This window comes from Herpailurus yagouaroundi, unplaced genomic scaffold (genome assembly GCF_014898765.1).
Source record: "Herpailurus yagouaroundi ecotype Mexico unplaced genomic scaffold, PumYag 203, whole genome shotgun sequence".
Taxonomy (NCBI): Eukaryota; Metazoa; Chordata; class Mammalia; order Carnivora; family Felidae; genus Herpailurus; species Herpailurus yagouaroundi.
In genome coordinates this window covers 16,477,416-16,503,480 of record NW_024412434.1, presented here as the reverse complement: position 1 = coordinate 16,503,480, position 26,065 = coordinate 16,477,416, and the positions used below count along the sequence as shown (strand labels likewise).

General features: G+C 38.0%; 1 protein-coding gene and 2 long non-coding RNA genes across 3 annotated transcripts in view; 1 reads left to right on the top strand and 2 right to left on the bottom strand.

Moving 5' to 3' along the window:
- Nucleotides 1-26,065, top strand: part of MALRD1 (MAM and LDL receptor class A domain containing 1) — a 747,899-nt gene that overhangs the window by 47,456 nt on the left and 674,378 nt on the right. The window contains exons 7-9 of the mRNA XM_040451270.1: nucleotides 1,116-1,262; nucleotides 8,417-8,514; nucleotides 16,906-17,079. Coding sequence (XP_040307204.1) covers nucleotides 1,116-1,262; nucleotides 8,417-8,514; nucleotides 16,906-17,079 — 419 coding nt within the window. The remainder of the gene's footprint in view (nucleotides 1-1,115; nucleotides 1,263-8,416; nucleotides 8,515-16,905; nucleotides 17,080-26,065) is intronic.
- Nucleotides 15,851-23,204, bottom strand: LOC121014744 (uncharacterized). Its single transcript, XR_005783405.1, has 4 exons — nucleotides 22,032-23,204; nucleotides 21,435-21,498; nucleotides 19,357-19,427; nucleotides 15,851-16,173 (listed from the first exon to the last, which is right to left on the bottom strand). It is a non-coding gene; the product is annotated as an uncharacterized LOC121014744 (long non-coding RNA).
- On the bottom strand, nucleotides 23,858-25,874 carry LOC121014743 (uncharacterized). Its single transcript, XR_005783404.1, has 2 exons — nucleotides 25,423-25,874; nucleotides 23,858-24,242 (listed from the first exon to the last, which is right to left on the bottom strand). It is a non-coding gene; the product is annotated as an uncharacterized LOC121014743 (long non-coding RNA).

Sequence of the window (26,065 nt, the reverse complement as noted above, 5' to 3'; positions counted from 1 at the left end):
TTACATACAACACCCAGTGCGTATCAGGACGAGTGCCCTCCTTGATATTCATTACCTATCTAACCCGTCCCTCCACCCACCTCCCCTCCAGTAACCATCAGTTCTCTAGATTTAAGAGTTTGTTTCCTGGTTTGCCTCTCTTCCCCCCGCCCCGTTCATCGGTTTCTTGAATTCCACATATGAGTGAACTCATGGTATTTGCCTTTCTTTGACTGACTTATTTAGCTTAGCATATTGTCTAGCTCCATTCATGTCATTGGAAATGGCAAGATTTCATTCTTTTTGAAGAATACGCACACACACACCCCGTATCTTCTTTATCCATTCAACAGTTGATGGACATTTGGGCTCTTCCCATAATTTGGCTATTGTAAAGAATGCTTCTATAAACATTGGGGTGCATGTATCCCTTCAGGTCAGTATTTTTGTGTCCCTTGGGTAAGTACAATTACAATTACAATTACTAGTGCAGTTACTAGGCCATATGATAGTTTGATTTTTAACTTTTCTGAGGAACCTCCATACTGTTTTCTTTTGTGATTAATGTAGAAACATAAGTATTTCCTGACTTTTTAGTTGTGTATTAAGAGGGAAACGAAAAGCAAAGTTCAGAATGTCTAATTTACCTGCAATTCCACTGTGACTAGGCAATTTTTGTTTTTGAGAAACTATTAAAATAGTGTAACAGAATGAATACCAAGGCACCAACCGCAAACTGTTTGGGTATCCAGAATCAATTCCCCTCTTTCAAATGCATCTTTTTAAACTACTGACTGAGCTGTTGAATCTTGTTGGTCTTGGCAGAGGAATCAGTTACTCCCTGCAAAGAAAGCTCTACTTTGATGGTGCATCACTGAGCACAGTAGAGATGACCACAGCCAGAATGAAATGTGCCAAACTTGTAGTTAGAAGAATGTAGAAGGGCGATGCCTGAACATCACATGGAAAACTCTGAGGGAAAAGTAAACTATTCTGATATTCAGAAAACGATTATTACAAAGTGGAACGATTGTTCTGCCCTCCGAAGTTAATTGGCTGATATAAAGTCTGTATTTCAGGAATTATGTTTCCTCCTTAATTCCTCCTCATCTGTTTTTTCCCCCCATGCATAACAGCACATCATCTCACGTGTGATTTTGAGTCTGGTTTCTGTGGTTGGGAACCATTTCTCACAGAAGATTCACACTGGGAGTTCATGAAAGGATTGGCCAGTGGAGACAACCACCTACCTGATGCTGATCACATAGCAAACACAAATAATGGTAGGACATTTTCCTCTTAAAAAAGTGTTTGTTGTCTTTCATGTTGCAGAATGGTGCTACTATGTATTTTCATTTCTAGCTATAGACTATATACATAGAACTCTGGTTTGTCTTGCTTTAAACTGTCATGATCAACATGATAATTTGTAATGAATTACGTTTCCCAAAAAGAACATTGTTTTAATAAACAATGTTTTTCTTGCCACATTTTTTTTACTTTTTGTTTTATAATTTTTTTTTAATTTTTTTTTCAACGTTTATTTATTTTTAGGACAGAGAGAGACAGAGCATGAACGGGGGAGGGGCAGAGAGAGGGAGACACAGAATTGGAAACAGGCTCCAGGCTCTGAGCCATCAGCCCAGAGCCCGACGCGGGGCTCGAACTCACGGACCGCGAGATCGTGACCTGGCTGAAGTCGGACGCTTAACCGACTGCGCCACCCAGGCGCCCCTTTATAATTTTTTTAATGTTTATTTTTGAGGGATAGAGCGCACAAGTGGGTGAGGAGCAGACAGAGGGGGACAGAAGATCAGAAGCTGGCTCTGTGCTGACAGCAGAAAGCCTGATGTGGGGCTCAGACTCATGAACCATGAGATCATGACCTGAGCCAAAGTCGGACACTCCACTGAATGAGCCACCCAGGCACCCCTGTTGCCACGTTTTTTACAGGGTTGAAGGCATGAGGGTGGGGGTGGGGGGAGTCTTCTGATAATATTCTCTAGTTGCCAGAACTCATGTACAATAGGTGTGCCTTCTTTTTAGAGCAATCCAATTTTTTCAAAACAGAAAGAAAAATAGTTTAATCTTCTTTCTGGAAACAGAGAACAGAGATTTGGCACCAGCTATAAAATAAATTGACAAATACTTGAATGCAGTTTAATCACTCTTAAAACTTCTTTGTAACAATCTTCTTATGTATTTTTAAGTACCATTACAATTTTCATATAGCATCTTAAAATAGAGCAATTATAACAACACATGGCATTTCAATCAAGGTTTGGGAATCTCCAAGGAAAACAGAAGGGTATTGTTCTGTTTTCTCTCTTTTGTGTAGATGTCATTGCCTTGGTATATTAGTATCCTATTAAAACTTTATACTAACACAACTGTATTGTCAATCCTCTTTAAGCTCATCCCACCCTCTTGAACATTATTCTGTCTCTCCTTTGAGATTTCCAAGGAAGTATGCCAAACTAGCAGTGTTGGCTGTATTTTAAATTATAGCCATTGCAAACTGGGGTTGGTGGGGGAGCATGTCAATGGATGGAGAGAGAGACTTTGACCGTCCATCTGTTGTCTAAAACTATAAACTCAGATTATTATTTCACAGTGGAGTAAGGTCCTAATTTGTGTGTGTGTGTGTGTGTGTGTGTGTGTGTGTGCGCACGTGCATGCCTGTTAACCTTATTTTTCCTTTAAGATTTTGTGATGGAGTGGATTAAAGTTTGAAACAGAAAGGACAACTCATTATTGTCTATCTGTTAAAGTGTAATTTAAATGCAGCAACATTCAACCTTTTTGGTGTACCATTCACAGAATTTGAACAAACATATGTAGTTGTATAACTATCAGAAAACTCAAGATCTGAAAGAGTTCCATTCTCCCCCCAAATGCTATGCCACTTTGCAGTCAATGCTCATCTCACTTCTAGCCACCGGCATCTAACTGATCTGATTTCTGTCCCTATGCTTTTGCCCTTTCCATAATGTCATATAAATATACTAATGTCCTATGTAGCCTTTTGAATCTGTCTTCTTTCAATTAGCTTAATGGATTTGACTTTCATCCTTGTTGATTGCAGCTCCTTCCTTTTTTACTACAGAGTAGTATTCCATTGCATTGATAAAGCGCAGTTTGTTTATCCATTGATCAGTTGAAGGATATTTTAGTTTCTAAATGTTGGTGATTATGAACATGCTATAAGATTTGCATACCTTTTTTTTTTGTTTGTTTTGTTTTTGGACATAAGTTTTCATTTGACTTGAGTACTCTATCCAGTTCCTTTGTTTAATTAATGTTTTCCTTCTGGTGTTGAGTGAAAGGGCCTCTGATTTCTGGCCCTTTTTGACCTCTGGGAAATATTCCAGTTGTGCCTTTTAGAAGTTGAAGTTCCAGCTTCACTCAAGTTTCCTCACCTCCATGCACTGGTCAGTACTCAGGTGGAGATTTGGGGAAGGGGGAGACTCTGTGGATCTCTGGATCTCTCTCTCTGCAGCCCTGTCCTCCTGTCCTCTGCCTTGTGGACTCTAGCCAGTTGAGTGTCCCCAAAGTGGCACCTCCATCTTTTCAATTTGAAGAGACCGTCACACTCCTTCTGGCTCCCCACTCCCTACACGGCAGCTGGAAACTGTTTAGGCAGTAAGCTGGGGAAATTGTATGGCATAACTCATTTATTTTCCCTGTCTTAGAGATCATTGTCCTGTGATCCTACGTACTCATTGTCTTACTTTTAAAGTTCTTTTTGTTTGTTTGCTTCATTTCTTTGGTCTGGATATGCTATGACATATCTAGCTATCCTCTTATCGAGTGACAATATCACGACGGTGCTTTAAAATCCATTCTTGCACACACCTTCTTATATAGGGTGCTTTCAGTTCTATGCAATGAACAGCTATGAGTGAGACTACTAGGTTTTTGCAGAAAGATATGTACTTTCCCTTCAAATCTTAACACTTAAAATTCCAGTAGCAAAACAAGAGGGCTTTTTTCCCATTTGTCTACCAGCAGCAGGCATTATAGTCTCTTAAATTTTTCTAATCTGGGGGCGCCTGGGTGGCGCAGTCGGTTAAGCGTCCGACTTCAGCCAAGTCACGATCTCGCGGTCCATGAGTTCGAGCCCTGCATCGGGCTCTGTGCTGATGGCTCAGAGCCTGGAGCCTGTTTCCGATTCTGTGTCTCCCTCTCTGTCTGCCCCTCCCCCGTTCATGCTCTGTCTCTCTCTGTCCCAAAAATAAATAAACGTTGAAAAAAAATTAAAAAAATTTTTTTTTCTAATCTGTGAGTATAAAATGGTTGCTCATTTTTAATCTTTATTGTATTTTACTGAAAAATGATCTTTTCAAATATTTCTAATCTCTTAGTTTATTTAGAGTTTCTTTAATTTCTCTAAAATTCTGAAGCTTTCAGTGTATATATTTTAAAAATATTTTTTAGGTTTTTGATAGGTTTTCACCTCTTATAATATTTTTTTTTAATTTTTTTTTCAACATTTATTTATTTTTGGGACAGAGAGAGACAGAGCATGAATGGGGGAGGGGCAGAGAGAGAGGGAGACACAGAATCGGAAACAGGCTCCAGGTTCTGAGCCATCAGCCCAGAGCCTGACACGGGGCTCGAACTCACGGACCGCGAGATCGTGACCTGGCTGAAGTCGGACGCTCAACCGACTGCGCCACCCAGGCGCCCCTCTTATAATATTTTAAAAACTGTTTTTGGTTGCTGGTATAGAGAAATGCCATTGTATTTTAAATATTGATCCTGTACCCAATGACCTTGCTAATTTTATTTATTATAGCTAAGTGTGTATGTGTGCATGTGTGCGTGTGTGTGTGTATGAACCTAAAATAATTGTGAATATATATGTATGATTTTATCTGCAAATAATGACAATTTTATTTCCTTCTATCTGAATGTGAAGCCTTCTGTTTTCTTTGTGTCATTGCACTGGCTAGTTATTCTGGGGAAATGTTGAATAGAACAGGTGATAGCTTCTAAACTTGTTCTTATTTCAGAAGAAAGCTGTTAATAACTCAACCTTAAGTGCTATATTTGCTGAAAGATTGTTTTGATTTATCAGATAACGATGTTCCCTTCTATTCATAATGTGTTTTTTTGTGTGTATATATATATGAATGTATGTTAAAATTTGTCACGTTTTTTCAACATGTGATAGTCATATGGTCACCATATTATCTTTTTTGTTTATTCATAACATGAATTTTTCAATATTAAACCACCCTTGCATTCATGAACCAAATCTCATTTGGTTGGTTTTACTTGTTGTATTCATGACTTTTTTTTCTTTATGGTGATATTTGTGATATTTATATAATATTTGATTCATTATCAAGTCCTCTATCTAATATTTTCACATCATGTAAGTAGTCCCTTCTAGACCATTACATTAAAAGCGGATGCATGCTTTGCAAAAGATGAGGTTGAGGCTGGCATGGACAGTTTAACCCACAGAGGCTGATCCCCTCATTGTTTAATTTTTATATCGTGTTTTTACTGTCACCCCTCTCAGGTGTGTATAAGTGTTTTACAATGAACCGTGCAGATTACCAGGAACAATCTCCTCGATATACTATAATTCCATAGTTCTCTTAGTACATTCTGCAAACCAGACTTAAAATAAATTAGAAGTCCCTGGGTCTGGGTTCAGAGTTCATATTCTCTTTACTCCTTACCTGCCCATATAAATATTAAGACTGTATTCCAGGATTTCATTTAGCTTGCAAATAAATTTTCACTAAATTAATAATTTTATAATATCTTTCCATTTAAAAATATATTATCTATTATCTCTTTCTATTTAATAACAGGGTTTATGGTCTTCTACAAGTTTTTATAATGTTCTTCATAAAAGTTCTGTCCTTTTCTTGTTAGACTTATTCCTACATATTTTGCATTAATGTAATTGTGAAGGGAGTATTTCTCACCATTTTTATGTCTAGGGTTTTATTGTTAAAGTTAAAAAAAATGATTTAACCTTACCAAATTCTCTTATTAATATTTGTCATTATATAAAAATGTAAGTCTTGGGGGTATCTACTGTTAGGAATATATTATTGGCAAAGCATGGAAACTGTCTCTATGTTTTCTGTTATGATTCCTAAATATATTATTTTCTTGACAATTGCATTCACTAGACCTATGAGATAATGTTAGTCTAAGATAATTAATATTATCTGTTATTAATAATCATGACATAAATCTCTACTTTTTCATTTTAATGAAAATAACTTTGTTGTTTGCCATTTAGGATATTTATTTTGGGGTTGATCATTAATCTTCATTTAATTGTTTGCTTTTAATATTTTTTTAATTAAAAAATTTTTATGTGTTTTTATTTTGAGAGAAAGAGACAGATTGTAAGTGGAGGAGGGACAGAGAGAGAGGGAGACACAGAATCTGAAGCCGGCTCCAGGCTCTGGGCTGTGAGCATAGAGCCCGATGTGGGGCTTGAGCTCACGAGCTGTGAGATCATGACCTGAGCTGAAGTTGGACACTTAACCGGCTGAGCCATCCAGGTGCCCCTACTTTTAATACTTTCTTAAGGTTATTTCTTTGCAATGGCTATTTTTTTTGCCACAGGATTTTCAGTATTTGTTGATCCAAGTATGATTTTACCCTTTAATTTGTTGATCTATTTGACTATGTTGATAGAGTGGCTAGATTAAACCAAGCTTCCATTCTTGGAAAGCACTGATTGGTCAGGACATATTTTTTGGATAAGGATTTCGAATGTAATTGATAAGTTCTTAATTAGAATTTTATACTATGATCATGAGTGACGTTGCTCTGCAGTTTATTTTTTATGTTCCTATTTCCATACCTTTTAAATTAGAGCTATCTGGCAATGTAAAATGAGTTGAGCTCCATATATCTCTAAGACTTAAGATCCCTTGAATAATGTTACAAATATTCCTTAAAAATTGATTAAAAGTCACCTGTGGTGCCAGACATTTCCATAAGATTTTTTTCATCACTTTACAAGTCATTTTTGGGGTAAAACCAATTTATTCAAACCTTTTGCTTCTTTTAGAGTTTGCAGTTTTAGTTTGTATGTCCCATCCTTCAATTAACTGCTTGTTTGAAATTGTGCATATTGTTTTTAAATGACCAGGGGACCAAGATTTTTAGTATTTGTTAATTTGTAGAATTTTGGTTGTCTTTTAAAAGTATTCAATTGAGTTTTGCTTGAACCTGGGGATTTTTAAGCTGGAATAATTTTTTCAAAATCCTCTTTGCCTATGCTATTATTTTATAGATGAAACCATTTAATGAGCTTATATAGTTTTTTATCACTCTTAGTTTGAAATTAGGGAATAAGAGGTTTTATTCTTTCCTGTTGGTTTTGGGATTTTAAACCCTGTATAAGGGTGGTTGGCTGGCTCAGTCAGTAGAGGATGTGACTCTTGGTCTCACGGTCATGAGTTCAAGTCCCACATTGGATGCGGAGACTAGGTCGGTGTAGAGCCTACTTAAAAAAAAAACACAAACCCATATAAACTGTCCTATTTTTCTCATTCAGAGATGATACTGCTGATTTGCAGCCCTGGTTGTTCGGATAAATACATGGTGGTATCTATAAAATAATACATTTTAATTATGAAATCTTTTCCTTCCTGCGTACTTGTATCTAGGAAAATCACCTTTTGAATATGGTATTTTTCAGTCAAAATAGTTGGCTTTCCAAGTTGCCCATCACTTCATGATTATCAAAGGGCAGGATCAGACCTTGACATTGTTCTGCATAGCCTTCCTTGTAAATTTTCAATATTCAATGAGGCTACCCCTGACAGCAGTTCAGACTATGTGATCTTTTGAGCTGCTAAGAGATGTTATCTCCTTGTACATTTGCCATGAGCACATCTACTGTAGTTAAAATCTAAAAGCAGTTATTTTGTTAACGCTCAGATTAGATCTTTAATTAAGCTTTCATCCCCACTAGCACAGACAACAATGTCAAACATGTAAGCCCCAGGAGAAACCAAACTCCACAGGCTGGCATCCTTCAGTACTTTGTGAAGAAACTTAAAAATCATGCTCTCATGAGAATTTCATAAGGGCATGTTGGATATCCAATTGTAAACTTAGAAGCTTCATTTAATTTGATTTCAGATTCTATTTAAGACACGACGTAAGCCAATAAAAATATTTGTTTAGGGGGATTAGACCAAGAGTTGATTTTAATCCATTGGATTTTATTTTAGATATTTAATGTTATCCATTTGAAAGAACTTTTGGTTATCTACAGAGCTAAATGGTACATAAGTAAAAATGTAATTTTCTTTATCTGATTAACAGTTGAATGTGTGCAAGGATAAGGTGTTAAGAGCAAAGAATTACTAAATATACGATAGTAGAATTTATATCCATGTGCCTTTACAGGTTTTTTTTTTTTTTTTTTTTTTTTTTTTTTTTGTAGGATCATTCATTTATTTCAGGTCACATCAATTTCCAGGAGTGGCCAAACTTGGAAGTCCTGTTCTTACCAAAGCACGCACTGCCTCTACCCCATGTCAGGTAACCAGTTATTGGGATTTGCATTGACTATTCTGTGGTTGTAAACTTTTGGGCGTGGGTTACTGCTGCCAGTAAATGCCTGCTATCTTTTACTACTGTTTTCATGATGCACTGAGAGATTTATATGAGCTATTTCAGCATGAAATGTCATGTCCTTCCAAAAGACCATTTGCAACATATAACTTCAACGGTTCTTTTTGGGGGCCTATTAACGAATTTTTCTGTCATTTTGTATTCTTTCCACGCAGTCCTTTCAAGAATCCCAAACTGGATACATGCTGCCAAAACTGCTGATTATTTTGGCCAACAGTGTTAATTGAGTAAAATAAAATAATCTACACAAGTGCTTGTTGAGAATAAGATGAAAGGGTGGAAAAAGGGAGATAAACACGGGCACAAAAAAAGAATTCCATTTTGTGCAATTTTATTTTTTCATTTAGTCTTTCTGGTGCCAAGTAAACACAGACCAAGCAATATTCAGGCCATTTCAATAGCACAAGAGAGAAGAAAGCAGAGAAGGGCCCTGGAGGCAGACCTGGTTCAAATCTCAGTTTGTAGCAGGATTCTCGCACAGTCGTGACACCGAGGCTTTTCTTTCCAGGAAGCAACTTTATTTGTGCGGGCACCTCTCGGTTGGGCGCGTACCGAAGAACTGAGCCCCAAATGCCATGTGGCGTAGTTTTTTATATGGTAACACACAAACATGTAGTCTGATTAAGTGGTTTCATGTTACAAGGTCCTGAGGGATGTTGTCACCTATGCCTATAGCCAGGTTGCCTTGTGTTTTTTTTTTTTTTTTTTTTTTCCCCTTAGGGTAGGGATCCTACCACAAGTTCTGCCACAGATAACTTACTCTCCTGGAGAGCATCCACACTGGAAGCCTAGTATTAGCTTTTTCACAACCCTTTTTCACAGGGTTGTCAGGATTAAAATGTCGTTAAATAAAGTACCCGACAAAGGATCTGGCACGTAGATGTTTACTAAACAAAATTCCTTTGTTTTCCACAAAATGAACACCTATGTTAGACGTTTCTGTTCAGCGTGCCTTGTTTTCAGTCCTTTTGAGAGTTCTAGCATGCCCATAAGCCCTTTAGGATTCCAGTTTATTTTTTTAGTTATCAGAAAGTAATGGAGATCGATACTGCAGCACACTGAATTCATCATCTGTAAGTGTAGGGGTACAGCAGTTTATTCCAGTATTCCTGGTGACAAATTATGTATCATTCAGAGGTATAAATCTAATTATATGTTCAGCTTGATATAAATCTGAATGGGAGTGCCCAGAACTCCTAATGGATTGTCCTCCCTCTTCCCCCTCCTGCCCACTCCCCTTGTTATTTCCTGCCCATTTCTTTATGGGGATTATATTTAAAATACCTGCCTGGACTCCCCTTCACCCAAATACACTCTACGCTTGCCCACCTTTGTTTTATTTCTATTAAATCCTATGCAATAGATACAGATTTTTTTTTTTTAAGAACTCCTGAAACAATTACTCGATCTGTAAAAGTACGTCACAAACTTGCTTAGCTTTAATTCAAGGCCATATACTGAAGTGATGTGATCATGGTCACTCTTGTATACATAACACATGGGATGCAAAACAATAAAATGTATTCTTCCTGTTTTGCAGAAATTCGGAAGTAAACATTAAGAGCTTATTAGTAATTCCAGAGACTCAGTTAGAAATCATATATATTTTTTTCTTTGTAAAGATGACCTACATTTCCTATTGTTTTGCGCTGGTAGCCGTTAGTTCATGGTCAGTGGGATTATGTATCAATTTACGATTGCTTCCACTTGGGAACAGTTTTCTCTATTGTCACTTAAACTTGGAGCTTAGCTGTGGTGGGGCCTCGGTGAAAGCCATGGGCAGTTTAGACACTTGATTTATTTCTCAGAACCAAGTACTCAACCCCCCAAGGCTTCAGTGTTAATGGTTTTCCTTGCTTTTTGGAAAAGGAAGAGTGTTTTAAGGAGCCATTACAGGCTGCCAGAAGAGGTATCTGTTTTTTTCTTTTTCTTTTTTTCCCCTTTTGTCTGTTTCTGCTTGAATGTTAGTGCTTTTGAGTTAGAGGAAGGGATATTTGGGTTATTTTATAGTACTTTTTGGTCTAGGAAGTAGAATTAGCTAGAGGAGGAAGGTTATTTATAGTCTGAGATACACAAAGCTAATGTTCTTTCCCAACAAAGTATTCTAAGAATATAGTATTACTTTTTTATAAGTCTGTGGTAATGTGTGGTACTTTACAGAACAGTGAAACAACCAAATTCGTATCTTCTTGAGTAATGAGAAAATCTTGTCAATTTTCCTAACTGGAACATATTGATAATAGTTATACTTGTGGAATAGCACTGTTCTTCATTATAACATGGTAAACTGAGGCAGTGAGCTAACTATAGTTGGGTGCTTTGATACGACTAATGTCTTCATTTTATGAAATGACACTTTTTCCCTACATAATCATATGAAGCTGATACACTTGAGAACATTTTTTTCGAAAGGACTTTAAAAACATGAAGCTTTCTTTTGAGACTTCTTTTCTAACAATAGGCTTGTGGAGTCATTCTGCACAAGTTCCCTTGTCCTTAACCTATAGCCAGCGCGTGGCATCAACATGCACAATTTTTCTTACACCTCCCCCTGCTCCCCCACCTTGCTCAAGATGTGGACTTTAATTTAAAAGTATCAGAATTCCCTTCAAGTCACTGTTGGAAACTCAGCACGTTTCCTTGGAATAGCCGGGAGATAGGACGAACAACACATGGGAACCAGAGGCTCCCATTTCTTACTGATGTTGAAGTGTAGTTACTGTTTTGAATTAACTAGGAAATATCAAATATGAAGGATATTTGTGCTAGATATTAATATTTTCTGAGTTCTCATATTTGAGTTACTGTACTAAATTACTTTTAGGACTTCGCAATTCATCAAAAGCGGGAAGATTGAAAATACAAAGCTTCTGCTTTCGAGCTAGTTGGCATATTCATCTGTTTAAAAATAAATTTCAGCTTGTTTTGCACTTATTTTAATATTCTTGAATTCAAAAGAAATTGTAATTTTTTTTTAAAGTGAATGAGAATATCAGGGAAAAGATAGATGAAGCAAGAGATGGGTTGGTCCCACAAACAAAGTTTATTAGAGCCAAGCTACACGTTCGAACTAAGTTTTCCAGCAACCAGTAGAGACAGATGAGCCATCATTTGGTTTAGATTCAAGGTGGTAAAAATTACAAAGCAAAAACAGTTCTTTGGGGAATTCTCTCCTGAGTGTACATGGTGATCACAACGTAAACCTTCTTTCTCTGACTCAGTACACACACATTGCTTGCCTGCTCACAGCCTGGATGCCTGGAATGCAATAGGGACCACCTAAGTATGCGCTTGCCCCAGTGAAATGTCGGTTTTAGGGATTCCCATGGCAATTCAGTGTTAAGTGCTCCAAGAGGGTGAGTACAGCATAACAATCATAATCCACTTATAACAGTTCTCTCGACAAGTTTTGAAAGACCATGTCTTGTAATGTTCTCCCAGTAGAGTGATGAACTCACATTCAACGAGAAATTTAGAAAAAAAAAATTAAGTGATTATGGAGTGGGGCTTGGAACGGTGCAACCCACACTTTGTTCCCTGATCGTTGTGTTTAATCTAAGGATAGATGTTAGCATATGGGATGGATTCTAGAGGAAACAACATGGTATGGGGGAAAGTAGAGCAGGTACTCTCTCCACCTGTGCGTGAGCAAAACACATGGAGGCTAATCATATAAATTAAAACCACAGATTATGTTTAAAAAAATTTGTTTTTTAACGTTCATCTTTGGGAGACAGAGCGTGATTGGGGGAGGAGCAGAGAGAGAGAGAGGGAGACACAGAATCAGAAGCAGGCTCCAGGCTCTGAGCTGTCAGCACAGAGCTCAATGTGGGACTCAAACTCACTGACTGCGAGATCACAACCTGAGCCGATGTCGGATGCTCAACCGACTGAGCTACCCGGGCACCCCGACAACAGATTATAGTTTACTGGAGATTCTAAACTTCTAATTAAGCTTATTCAGAGGAAGAATACTCAGGCAAAAACATAATTATGACTAGGAGTCAGAAAACTCACTACGGGTGTGTGTGTGCGGGCGTGTGCATGTGTGATGAATGATCCCGTTCCCAGCATGGACCTAACTCCCAGCTGAGTTTGGAGGAGCTACAGATATCTTCTTTTTTCTCTCTCCTCTCTCTTCTCTTTTTCTTGCCTCTTTTTTCTCTTCTCTTCCTTTCCCTTTCCTCCTTCTTCTTCTTTCTTCTATATCTTGAAGATAAGACAGGTATTGCACATACTAGGCAGGGTCCGATATGAGGCAGAGAAGGCAGGGTAGCCAAGCATTTGGAATGCAGCTTAGAAAAGGCATGAAGATCCGGCTAAGGAGTTCTAAGACGGAGGAGCCGTCGAAAGAAAGATTCTAGGGAAGTTGAGGAAAGAAGCAGAATTTTTGAAGAGTAGAGATTCATTTGGGCACAGACCAAAATCAAATGAAACAAATAGGAAGAAATCATTTTAATAAACTCTTAAATAATTCCCCGTTAGGTCACTTCACAGAGTTAAGTATCAGAGAGCCTGATTACTCCTTTGTAGAGCTGGGCACTCTTCCGGAGAATGTCACGGGGCACTGTAGGAACCAAAGAGCAAGTGGTGTAGCCAAGGCCATTACCCTTGCAAGCTTAGTTGTTCACCTGTACTCGTAACTATTAGCGTAAGTCACCTGAAATGATGACTTGGATATTTGTCATATGATGTCATATCATATGACATCAAAATGTCATATCATCCAAAAATGATGATTGGATATTTTTAAAAAATATAAATAATGCACAGAGGATGCAATTAAAACCAATAAAATAGTTTGAGCTTCCGCCTCTTTTTTTTCCCTCTCCAATTTGCAATTAAAGGAACTGCTTTGTTGGAAGCTCTTTTAACCACATGAAATTGTCCTGAATACACTAATTCAGTGCCTTGCCCAGTCACACTCCATATAAACCATGCCTTAGTGAAAACCAAGAGAAGTAAAACATTTATAAATATTAACATTTATCTTACTACTTTTAACTGAATCAGGCATGGATGACAAAAATAATTTCCTTTTAGAATTGTAAGTAGTAAATACATTTTAAATGGTTGGTATAATCTTAACATACCTGTTTTTGTAGTTCTGTTTAATAGAATTTTCTATGATAATAGAAGTTTTTCTTTGCTATGTCCAGAATGGTTGCAACTCACTACATATAACTCTTGAGCATATGTTGTAATGACTATAATTGAGGAAGTGGATCTTTCATTTGGTTTCATTTTAATTAATTTGTGTGTAAATAACCACACCATGTTCATATCTTTGCCACTGTATGCATTCTAGTTAATTGTTCCCTTTTCTTTTCATTCTCCCCCATAAAACTCTGGAGTCCCTAAGGACACCTAATGCTTTGTACCTTTTCTGACACAGAGCAGTGTTTTTCATTCTCTGGTGAAGTTTACAGATGTTTACGTAAGCACTGATGCTAATAGTCCTGCTCACCTCTTCTTCTTTTCCAAAAAGTACCTATTAACAAAATCTGAATACAAACTGCCGTAATGTATTCTGCAAGGAATTCGCGACATGCATGGTGATTTGACGTTCATGACTTAGTGTTCTACTCCCAGTGGGTAGCAGATTGAAAGGCACAGAGCTTGTGCACTTGACAGGTGCCTATCTGAAATCACAGCTGTATTAATAACTTTGTTCAATGATTTCACTCTTACCAATATTAAATTTGAAAAAAAAAACTTTGGAAGGTTTCTTTGTCTGTAATAAGCTGAAGAATTCTCCTTAATTCTTTACAATGCCAAGTCTGTTAAAGTAGTAAATTAAATATAAGTCTTGAGCTCTTATCCTGTGAAATATGGATCCCATTGGTATTTACTCTTAATACACTGTTGAAATACCTTAGCACTGGTGATGTACTGAATGACAGTTTGACAGCTTGAAATTCTGATAGGGCATGCATATCTCTTGTACTACTAAGTTTAAAGCTCTGTTTTGCATATTTACAAGCTGGGAATAGGCTGAGACTCTAGCAGGGATCTAAAATTTAATTGTCCGTGAGGAATGTAAATCCTCCCTTTCCATAAAATCTAATCAAACACTCTGTTTGCCTTTACATTTCTTACTTACCTGCCTTGCTTACCTGAGTTTAGGGGAGCATGGTAGTCATGTCTAAAATGAAGTGAATAGCCAGAAAGAATTTTTTGATCAAGTTGTGGCCATTAAGTGGACAATGGAAAACTGTGCACTACATTGGAACAGAGAATGCTTGATCTTTTAAAGCTGGACAACTTTTTAAAAGAGCATATAGGGGCGCCTGGGTGGCGCAGTCGGTTAGGCGTCCGACTTCAGCCAGGTCACGATCTCGCGGTCTGTGAGTTCGAGCCCCGCATCAGGCTCTGGGCTGATGGCTCAGAGCCTGGAGCCTGTTTCCGATTCTGTGTCTCCCTCTCTCTCTGCCCCTCCCCCGTTCATGCTCTGTCTCTCTCTGTCCCCAAAAAATGAATAAACGTTGAAAAAAAAATTTTTAAAAAAAATAAAAAAAAAAATAAAAGAGCATATAAAACTTTTTCACCTTTAATTTCCACTGGAATTGGTACCAACCATGAAATAAATGGGTAGGCCATACGTGTACTAAAATCTGTCCATGTAACAAAATAAAACAATAGCAGTGAAGGAAAAAAAAAACAACCCAAGAATTTAAAATATGGTAAAACTGAAAAGGAGTCTGTTTTAATCCAAAGAGAAGGATTTTATTTCTGAGAGGCCTCATCTCTGTACGTTGTGTTTTCTTCGAATCCTAAGGCTGCACTTTTCAAAGACCTAATGAGAAAAAGAAAAAAAAAATGCCCTGTGTCTGAACTTGTTTTTATGGAGATTTTGTTGACATGTTTTATAGAATGAATCATCCAATTATTGAGGTTGGTCCTGCCTCACACAGTACCTGTTACTTAGTAAATAAATGCTCACTAAATATGTATTTGATAAATGAGGGTCCTGAATTCGATGTTGTTGCTACTGCTGTCAGTACCCACAATAATTCTCTCTTTACGTTTTCTTTACTACCCAGTTAACTGCTCAAACCCTTAGATTAATTATGTCATCTTTGATAATGACTAGGAGGTGAAAGGATCACTCTCCCACTCCCAAAAAAGGATGTTTTCTTTACTTGAACTAAATTATGAATTAACAGTATTATAGGAGCTCCCAAGTTCTTTGATAATGTCCCCATGAGAAGAAATTAGTGAAAAGTACTCATTACAGTTTTCCTTTATTTGAGAAAATAATTTTTCAACAAAACTTTTTTTTTGGTTTATTGTTTGAGACAGGAAAGGGAATACATAAGTCAAACCTGATCTTGTACACTAAGAATGTGTACCTCCCCAGATTCATAAGAAGCAAGAGAGAAAGGTCCTTTCATAGAAGGGAAGAGCATGGAACCTCCTCTGGAAGCAGAGTGGAACTGCCCGTGGTGATGCGGACAAATACGTGTCCTCAAACTTGTCTTGGTTGCTAGTATCCCATTTCCCTAGACGTCTTTACAGTAGGTGTTAAACAGCTTTACCAGATAGTGGGGCTACCCTGAGCCTTTTCTTAAGGGCAGAATGCAAAGGACAGAGTTAGCATTTTCTGGGCTTGCGTGTTTGGAGGAAAGGGGAATTGGGGAGATTCTATTGAACACCAGAATGGTAGGTGATATATATATTTTTTTAATATATGAAATTTATTGTCAAATTGGTTTCCATACAACACCCGGTGCTCATCCCAAAAGATGCCCTTTTCTTTTTTTTTTTTTTTTTTTAACGTTTATTTATTTTTTTGGGACAGAGAGAGACAGAGCATGAATGGGGGAGGGGCAGAGAGAGAGGGAGACACACAATCAGAAACAGGCTCCAGGCTCTGAGCCATCAGCCCAGAGCCCGACGCGGGGCTCGAACTCACGGACCGCGAGATCGTGACCTGGCTGAAGTCGGACGCTTAACTGACTGCGCCACCCAGGCGCCCCAAAAGATGCCCTTTTCAATGCCCATCACCTACCCTTCCTTCCCTCTCACCCGCCCATCAACCCTCAGTTTGTTCTCAGTTTTTAAGAGTCTCTTATGCTTTGGCTCTCTCCCACTCTAACCTCTTTTTTTTTTTTTTTTCTTTTTTCCTCCCCCTCCCCCATGGGTTCCTGTTAAGTCTCTTATGCTTTGGCTCTCTCTCACTCTAACCTCATTTTTTTTTCCTTCCCCTCCCCCATGGGTGTGATATTTTTAATTATAGAAAAGCTCCTGGAGATAGGTAACTGGAATATTGATATCATTCAAAAACATTTTCAACAGGTGCGATTTTGGTATTATTTGTCTTGGCATTCACATCTCTTGGTTTTTACAAGAACATCACTGTCTGGGGATTTGCAAAAGCAAGGTGATCTGATTGGAATCTCCACATCTCAGTGGAAACAAGCAAAAATCAATCTCTATGTGAAGCCTGGAGAATCTACTCTACCTTTTCAGGTAAGCATGTAAGAAATCAATACAACTCGGGGCGCCTGGGTGGCGCAGTCGGTTAAGCGTCCGACTTCAGCCAGGTCACGATCTCGCGGTCCCTGAGTTCGAGCCCCGCGTCGGGCTCTGGGCTGATGGCTCAGAGCCTGGAGCCTGTTTCCGATTCTGTGTCTCCCTCTCTCTCTGCCCCTCCCCCGTTCATGCTCTATCTCTCTCTGTCTCAAAAATAAATAAACGTTGAAAAAAAAAATTAAAAAAAAAAAAAGAAATCAATACAACTCAACAGAGGATGCTAATTTAATACTACTTTTTTTTTTTCAGAGAACAACATACATAACACATGTAAGTTGTTCAGATAGTAATAAAACAGGCACATTCACAATCGGATGAGTACAGATGTTAAACTGGTTTGAGTACTCAAGACTTATGTGTGGAGGCTTAGCAAAAGTGGAGATAAGAATTGAATAAGAGGAAAAAAAGAACACAAAGAATTGAATAGGATGGCATGGCAAAGAGAAGAATAATAGGAAAATATTTATTTTTTAAGTGAGGGTGGTGGATTATATGAAGTAGTGAAAAAACCTGACCATGCTCACATTTTAATTCTGGTGCTTTATTTTCTGCTTTCCATTGATACTGAGGATTTTTTAAAAAAATGATTTTTATTTGAGAGAGAGAAAGAGAGAGTGCACACACAAGACAGGGAGGGGTAGGGAGAGAGGGAGAGAGAATCTTGAGCAGCTTCTGTGTGCTGTCAGTGCAGAGCCCGATCGGTCTCAGTCTCAAGAGCTGTGAGGTCATTACCTGAGCCAAACTCAGGTGTTGGATGCTTAACTGCCTGTGCCACCCACGTGCCCCAATATCGAGGACTTTTAATCAAACTTTTGTGTCATTTTCTTGGCTAATAATAAAAGAAGGGAACTGTAGTTAATCAAATGGCTGCCCAAATGGGCATGGCTACCTTCTGGATGACGTTTGAAAGGAGTGATTATAGATTATAGATTATATATAGATTATAGATTATAGTGATTATATATATATATAATATTATAGATGAAAACACAGAGTTTTTGGAGTAAGGTGGTCTGAGTTCTGATCTCTGTTCTGCTCATGGGTTGCTAAGCAGTTACAAATTACATCCTTGAGCCTCACATTTCTCTATCTGTGAAAACACATAGTGATGGTAAGAGCAGTACTTTCGGGGAGCCCAAATATTAAAGAGAAAGTTAAAATGGTGGCCATGAACATGGGCTCTGGAGTCTGGGGTTCAAGCCAGGTGTATAATCATGAGGTAAGTGCTTAATCCCTCTACATTTGTTCATTCTGTGAATGGGGGTGAGGGTCATTGTTGGAGTGTTGGGAGCCCTTGATAACATAACTTATTGGTCCTCATTTCTGTACCAGTTAAGATAAATATAGATGTCAAACAGAGAGTAAAAATTTTAGAGAAGATGCCTTACAATTTTCAGCCATATGTTTAAATAACACTTCACCTCAGAATAAATAGATTCACCCAGAGAACAACGGACTCTGCCAGGGAAATCCAGGACTCACACACTTTGGGAGAAACCTTTTCCTATTAGCCAGAGCTAACATCAGGATGCATGCATCTAAGAGTGGGAGTTGAAGGAGAGGCAAAGAGCATGTTTAGCACATCCGGCTTATTCTAACATCACTAATTGGATAGATGCTCCTCTCCATGGGAGTCATGGGTAAGTAACAGCAGTGTTACTGCAGGGAAGTTCCTGTCCCTGGAAGTTGGAGGAATAGGGAATAAGTATGGACTCCTGTCAGTATTCTTTATAGAACTCCTGTAAGGATTGAATGATTTATACACATAAAGCACATAGTGGGTATTCTGGCATAGAGTGAACACACAAAGGTAGCCATTATTATTCCTGTGATTATCACTTGGATGTTGTCTAGGAATAGTAGGCACTCAAGAAATATTAGTCTTCTTTATTTGGAAGAGGAGTCTCCTCTTCATCAGAACTCTAGGTTCAATGATTAGAAACTGCTTCACTCAGTGAAGGTCTCTAAAATCCCTGATTCTCAAGGATCGTATTTGTGATTCCCCTCCAATATTTGGTGGAAAGAAATACTATGAATCTAGTGATTCTTCATAGGAAAGCAGTAAAGGCCAGTCATGGAATCATTTAAGCATCAATCCCCATCACATGTGACAGGACAGACAAAATCAGAACAATCCAATCCTTTGCTTCAGTTATTTATATTCTGTGTTAACAGTTTCTTCACTAGGTTTCCTTTGTTTAGAATGAAACTTACTGTGAAGATCTCTGAGAGTCCATTGTTAATTGACTTCTTGGGAATTAGAATGTCCTTCTCCACAGAAAAACCTGCACATGAATAATTATTCATGAGTTCCTTGTGATTGCCCAAACTTAGAAGCATCCCTGTTCTTCAGTAGGTGAATGGATAAACTGTCATACATCCAGACAATGGAATATTATTCAGTGTTGAAAAGAAATGAGCTGTCAACTCATGAATAAACACAGGGGAACCTCAGGTGCATATTACTAAGCATATTACTAAGAGAAAGAAGCCAATCTGAAAAGGCTCCTTGCTCTGTGAGTCCAACTATATGGCATTCTGGAAAAGGCAAAACTGGGGAGACAATAACAAGATCAGTGGTTGCCAGGGGTTGGAGCGGTGCAGGGAGAAAGGAGGGGTGAACAGATGGAGCACAGAGGATTTTTTAGGGTGGTAAAAATACTCTGTATGACAATACGGTTATGGATAAACGTTATTTTACAGTGGTCCAACCCTACAGAATGTACAACATCAAGAATGGACCACGATATAAACAATGGACTTTGGGTGATTATGAGGCTCATCAGTTGTAACAAATGTCCCGCGCTCGTGGGAGATGATGATGGGGATGCTGTGCATGTGTTGGGGCAGGGGGTGTAGCACAAAACTCAGCACCGTCTCCTCAGTTTTACAGTGAGCCTAAAACTGCTCTAAAAATCTTAATAAATGAAACCAGAATGTCTTCTGTTGAACTGGTTATTTGAGAAATATTTTGAGTTAAAATACATGCCATTCCTTTCCAGGCCTGGAGGCACTCATTAACCCATCACGTTATTGAAGAGATTCAGCAGTGTCATTTTGTTTTCCTCTTTAGTATTTCTTCCTTTGGGGTTCCGGTTTTTGTTTTGTTTGGCTTTGTAGTGCAAAGTGAGATTACTCTTTATTACCCAGGGCATATTAACTGCTTTGTAGGTTGACCCGTGGTTTGACAGGATTTTATAATTTGGCAGCAGTGGATTTGTGATGCTGTCTTTTTTATTTTTTTTTAGTATGTTTGTTTCTTTTGAGAGAGAGATTGCGGAGGAGCATGACTGGGGGAGGGACAGAGAGAGAGAATCCCAGGCAGGCTCCATGCTTCACATGGAGCCCGCTGAGGGGCTCAGTCTCACAACCATGAGATCATGACCTGAGCCAAAATCAAGAGTCAGGTGCTTAACCCACTGAATCACCCAGGTGCCCTAATTTGTGATGCTTCCTAAATAAGCCTGGCTCTGCTGTGTCCTCATCCCTCTCCTGGCATCTCAGCACCCTGTGTGGGCTTCTCTCTCCAGGTGGGGATCCTAATCCACACCAATCAGCCTCAGTTTTAATTGTGGTGGCTTTTGAGGGGAGGGAATGGTCCTGGGTTCTTGCGCGGTCTTAATACACCCTGGAGAAATTTTTATAGTCTCCGCTTCTGTCCCCCTTAATCCTGTTACGTGGCTGTAGGACACATTTGTTTTAGAAACTGCAGGTGAGTTAAAAGAAAAATAAGAATCTTCTCAGCTTTCATCATTAAGAAGCCCGTTATGGGTCCACGATCTCTAATCAACAATTTGGAAAATTAAACTTTGGAGAACAGTAAGCTTTTGAAAAACGAATTTAGAGATCACACATGACCTCCCCTGAAGAGTTCATTTAGTGAGCTGTTTGCATGTAGTGCCACCCCGATCTCCCTGAGAGTATCATGTGATACACACAGTATGTGTTAGATTAACATTCTCCGCTCTGAACTATTCAAAGTTCAAAACCCAGCTGGCCCCAAATACTTGAGATAAGGAATCGCTGGCCTGTGTTCATATTTTGATGTGAATCAGTCCAGATTTTATACAGACACACAAACACATATGTAAAAATACACAGTCATACACTGATAGTCACTCAAGATTAGTTGTAGTTAATACAACTAATATGCACGTGGTAGTACTTAATACATTATTATTACACGTATATTAAATATTTCAAACAAGGAGAAAGTGCAGAGCGAGGCAAACATCTTTGTGTTCACACCACAAACGAACTGTTAGCATTTTGTTTGCTTATAATGATAATACCTGTTTGCATGTGAGAAATACAGCTTTTGTCCTCTTTGTACCCATTTCTTTTCCTTGTCCTCTGCTGGAAAAAAAATTGCAGATATTATGTTGGCTTTAATCTGATTTCTGTAAATGCATTTTAAAAATACGAAATATGCATAAGGATTCTAGGTAGGTGCAATTTTTTTTAAAGTTTATTTATTTTGAGAGAGAAAGCAAAAGAGCGAGAGAGAGAGTGAGAGCGAGAGAGAACATGAACAGGGGGAGGGGCAGGGAGAAGAGAGGGAGAGAATCCCAAGCAGGCTTTGCACTGTTAGTGCAAAGACCGATGCGGAGCTCAGTCTCACAGACCTTGAGATCATTATCTGAGCTGAAATCAAGAGTCGGACACTTACCTTACTTAGCCACACAGGCGTCCTTAGGTCGCTGCAATTCTCCTTCATTCTTTTATCAACAACAAAAACAGAAGGTACTCTACCTACAAATAGTCTAGCTTTTAAATATTCAAATATTTAAAGTTTATATCTTGGAAACCAGCTTCTTTGGCACTTTAGTAGACTGAGTCATTTAAGAGTGACCTTAGTCAGCACCTAGTTATCCTGCCATGTGACTAACCTCTGAATATATTTATACAGTGTAATCCAATCCGAACACTGGAAAGGAGAAAGGCATCAAGCTGTCCGACCTCTGTGTGCCCTTCAAGCCATGAACTTCTGGTGCAGTGTGGTCCTTTTACTGTTTCTGGTAGACATCACAGCAGAGTACAAATCACTTTGAGTTTCTTAGGAATAAACGCCCCTAGTTAGGTAGGTCTTTCATTCTTCCTGGTGGAAAAAGAGAAAGCTGACTCTTTATTCTGTAAGAACAGCAAATTAACAACATTTCAGTATTCTCTCCATTTCCTGTGTGGTTTTTGTTGGAAGAATGGAAGTCAAATTAAACTTAAAACTTGAAAAATTGAGAAGAATCTTATTAACTAAGTTTTAAGTTGGCCTGCTTGCTCGGTATGTTGAGCTTTTACAGAAATCTATTCGTTTCATTTACACTTTCTTTCCCCCCTAACTGCTGTTCTTAGTTTTAATATCTAAAGGTGGTACTTCTTCTGAGTACTGCCCATTGATTTCCAGCTGATTTACTCTGAGTTTCCTATTAATACATAATTGTGTCATATTTTAGACTTCATTTTAAAACAACCCTTTTGTGAAATTTTCCACAATGATTGATGCCATGTTCACTCTGTATCAGTCCATGATATAAATCAATAACAATTTCCTGACATTATTTGAAGATTCAGGGAAGAGTAAGATTTATAATACAATAGTAAAAGCTGGTCTAGTCTCTGTAACGTTACAGTGTCCTCGGCCTTCTTAATTTAGGACTGCATTGAATATTGTTTCATCAGACAGCTCTCTTCTGCAGTATCTGCTAAAGACCAGTTATCTTTTTATTTTATTCTGGCAATGCAGTATAGCATAATCATTAATGGCTCAGGTTACATATTTTTCTTATTAGATGTGTGACCTTCAACCAATTGCGTTACCTCTGAAACTTCTGTTTCTTTTGCTTTAAAATGAGGATGGAAATAGCACCGTCTTCACAAGGCTAAAATAAGTGGATGTTCTTGGTATGTAGTAAGCTTTAGAGAAGTTTGTGGTTCCTCTTACTATTGATAGCACCATCATTCAAAACTTGCTATATTCCAGTTTTTCTTTACTTGGTATAATCCTACGTTCTCCATTTCCTCTTAGATTTGTATTTTTTGTTTGTTTGTTTTTGTTAGTCCTTTTTCTTTTAAAACAAGGTATCATAGAATCAAAATCTCAATGTGCTAGTTGAGTATTTCTCTGGAAAGGCTTACCTTGGCCTTTCAGATATAAAAAGTAATCACTTGGTTATAAGCAACATTTATAGATTGTTTGGTTTCTGAAAGCAAAAACAAGAAATGATTTTGCTTTTTCAGGGAGTAATATAATATCACTGAATAAAACAAGTATCAGCAAGATCCTGAAAAATAGTTTTAGAAAGGGGAGACCTCTGCCCATCCCTTGAAATTTAAATTCTCAAAATTTGCTTGAGAATCTTCCAAAATGAAGTTTTCGCTTTTCCTTCATTCATGGTTAAAATACCCATGGTTGAAACATTTCTTCTGAGTGAACTCTTTCTCATTTACTGATTATTAATTGGTTCTGTATTTTCCCAAAAGGAACTGCCTTTGGTCACAAATCAAAAGATCGGCTTAGCTGAAACAAGCAATACAAAATAGAAAGAGCCAAGATGATTTTGGAATCATCAGATGGTATTATTTATAGATGTAAGATACATTTTTAAAGGAAGGGATCGTTTTTCTTTTTAAATGTGGAAGATTTTAATTCATGGTAGAATTATAATTTTTCATTTTATAGTTCTGAATTTAATTCTATAGAAGTAAGCAAGCAGAGGTGTAGATGACCTAAAATCATTTTTATTTGGCTTTGGAAGTAAAATATTATACTAACATTTTAGTATGAATGTTCAAAAGTCTAGTGGTTCCCTTCAGACAAAAAGATATAACCATATCGAACAGACCTATTCCATAGTGCTATTTCAACTTGTCCCAGGGCCCCACCCACTTTATTCAAAGAATAGGAACATGTACCTCTCTAGAGGCATGGAGAAATACCCCAAACATTGTTTTCTTCAGCTTTCCTTTAAGTTGTGCAGAGCTTCAAATATGGTGGTCAATAAAGGTAATGAGCCTGAAAAATTATGATGGTCAATAAGGGCTTGTCTAATGAGTCCGAAGAATTAAGCATCTGTATTTTAGTTGACTTTAGTTCAAGATGAATTCTAATAATGAATAAAAGGAAAAAAAGTTTCAAAGTTAGAACTGTCCAAAATAAATTACAATAACTTAATGCCGTTCAGCATACTGTATTTCTCTATTACAGTGTCTGTATATGTTACCTCAACATCCTTTTTTAAAACCTGTTATTATTTTCTGCATTTTTATGAAGTCTAAATTTGTTAGTTGGTTAAGAATCTACAAAAAAAAACCCCAGTTCTAATCAGAATTTGAAAAATCATTAAAATTATATACATCTCATTATAAAGTATCAGAAATTGCAGATAAGGCAATAGTCCCTCCCGACCGCGGAGTCTTTATCTTGAGGTTAGTATAGACATTAGTTTATTTTTACTTCTGGACTCTGTTCTATTTATGTAATATATATGTATGCACTACATATATCTATAAATCAAAACCATTATGATTTTAGCCTAGTAGAATCATACTATAAACTTTTTTGGTGGCGCCTGGGTGGCTCAGTCGGTTAAGCATCCGACTTCAGCTCAGGTCACCATCTCGCGGTCCGTGAGTTCGAGCCCCGCGTTGGGCTCTGGGCTGATGGCTCAGAGCCGGGAGCCTGCTTCCGATTCTGTGTCTCCCTCTCTCTCTGCCCCTCCCCCGTTCATGCTCTGTCTCTCTCTGTCTCAAAAATAAATAAACGTTAAAAAAAATTAATAAAAAAAAAACTTTTTTGTGTAATTTAATTTTTCACCGAGAAACACATATTAAGGTTCTTTCCATATTAGCACATAGATATTATTTTTAACGGGCATGGTAATCCATGGTTTATATAACCAGCCATTTATTTATTTTTTGATTCGCGTTTACATTTTCTATTCATTTGCTATCAGAAGCAACATTGAAGTAAACATTCCAGGACAGGCCTTCGTGTGTATTCGTATGAATGTCTCTCTAGCGTGAATGCTGAGAAGTGAGCTTAGTCTTTGTAGTGTGTGCTGTTTTTCTTTTTAATAGATGGCATCAACTTGCCCTCTAGTTGGGCTGCACCAGTTAATGCAGTCAGTTTGTTCCTCCTATTACTTAATTCATTGCTTTCTTAAAATCCTTCTACGTGTGGGAGGAAAATGTTTCCCTCCAACGGGTCCTTGCTGGGTCTGAAAATTAAACTAACAAAGCAGACTGAAGGAGACAATGTACAAAGTTATTTAATGTAAATCTTACCTGACACTGGAGCCTTAATAAGGACAGAAAGACCTTAAGAAGCAGTTAATCCTGAGCCTTTTACACGAGGTTTGATGAAGAGTGGACAGCCGTGGAAAGATGTGATAGGGCAAAGAGTGTGAGCTGTGTGTAGTAAACAGGGAGAAACTTAGCAAGGCTTGTTCATCCAGATTCCTCTGTGTGTGTGTCGTTTTGTTTTCCCAAATAAGGATGCTCCTTTCCTCCAGTTATAGGGAGGGCGGGCACCTCTTCCATGAAGGCATTACGATCTGCTTCAGGACGCGATCAGAAAGTCAGGTCCTGCACATGCCAGTTCTTAAATTCCTCCAACTTGAAGTATGCAATATGCCAAGGTGTGCCATATTTTGGGAAAGCATGTCTGGAACCCCATAATCCTACAACACCCAGAGTGTGCTAGTATATGTGCTCTGGAGCGAGCCGTTCACCCAGAGCGTTCTAAATTATTACCATACACTTTCACATCTCCTTGCTTTTGCTTGTAACCTTACCAGTTTCTCCAACAAAATCTGAAACAGCAGTTGCAACTGAGGTAATTAATTATTGGCTATTAGGTAATTAATATTTTTACCAACTTCTTTTCATATTTTGTCTCACCTGCTTGACAGAAATAATGAAGTGTTTT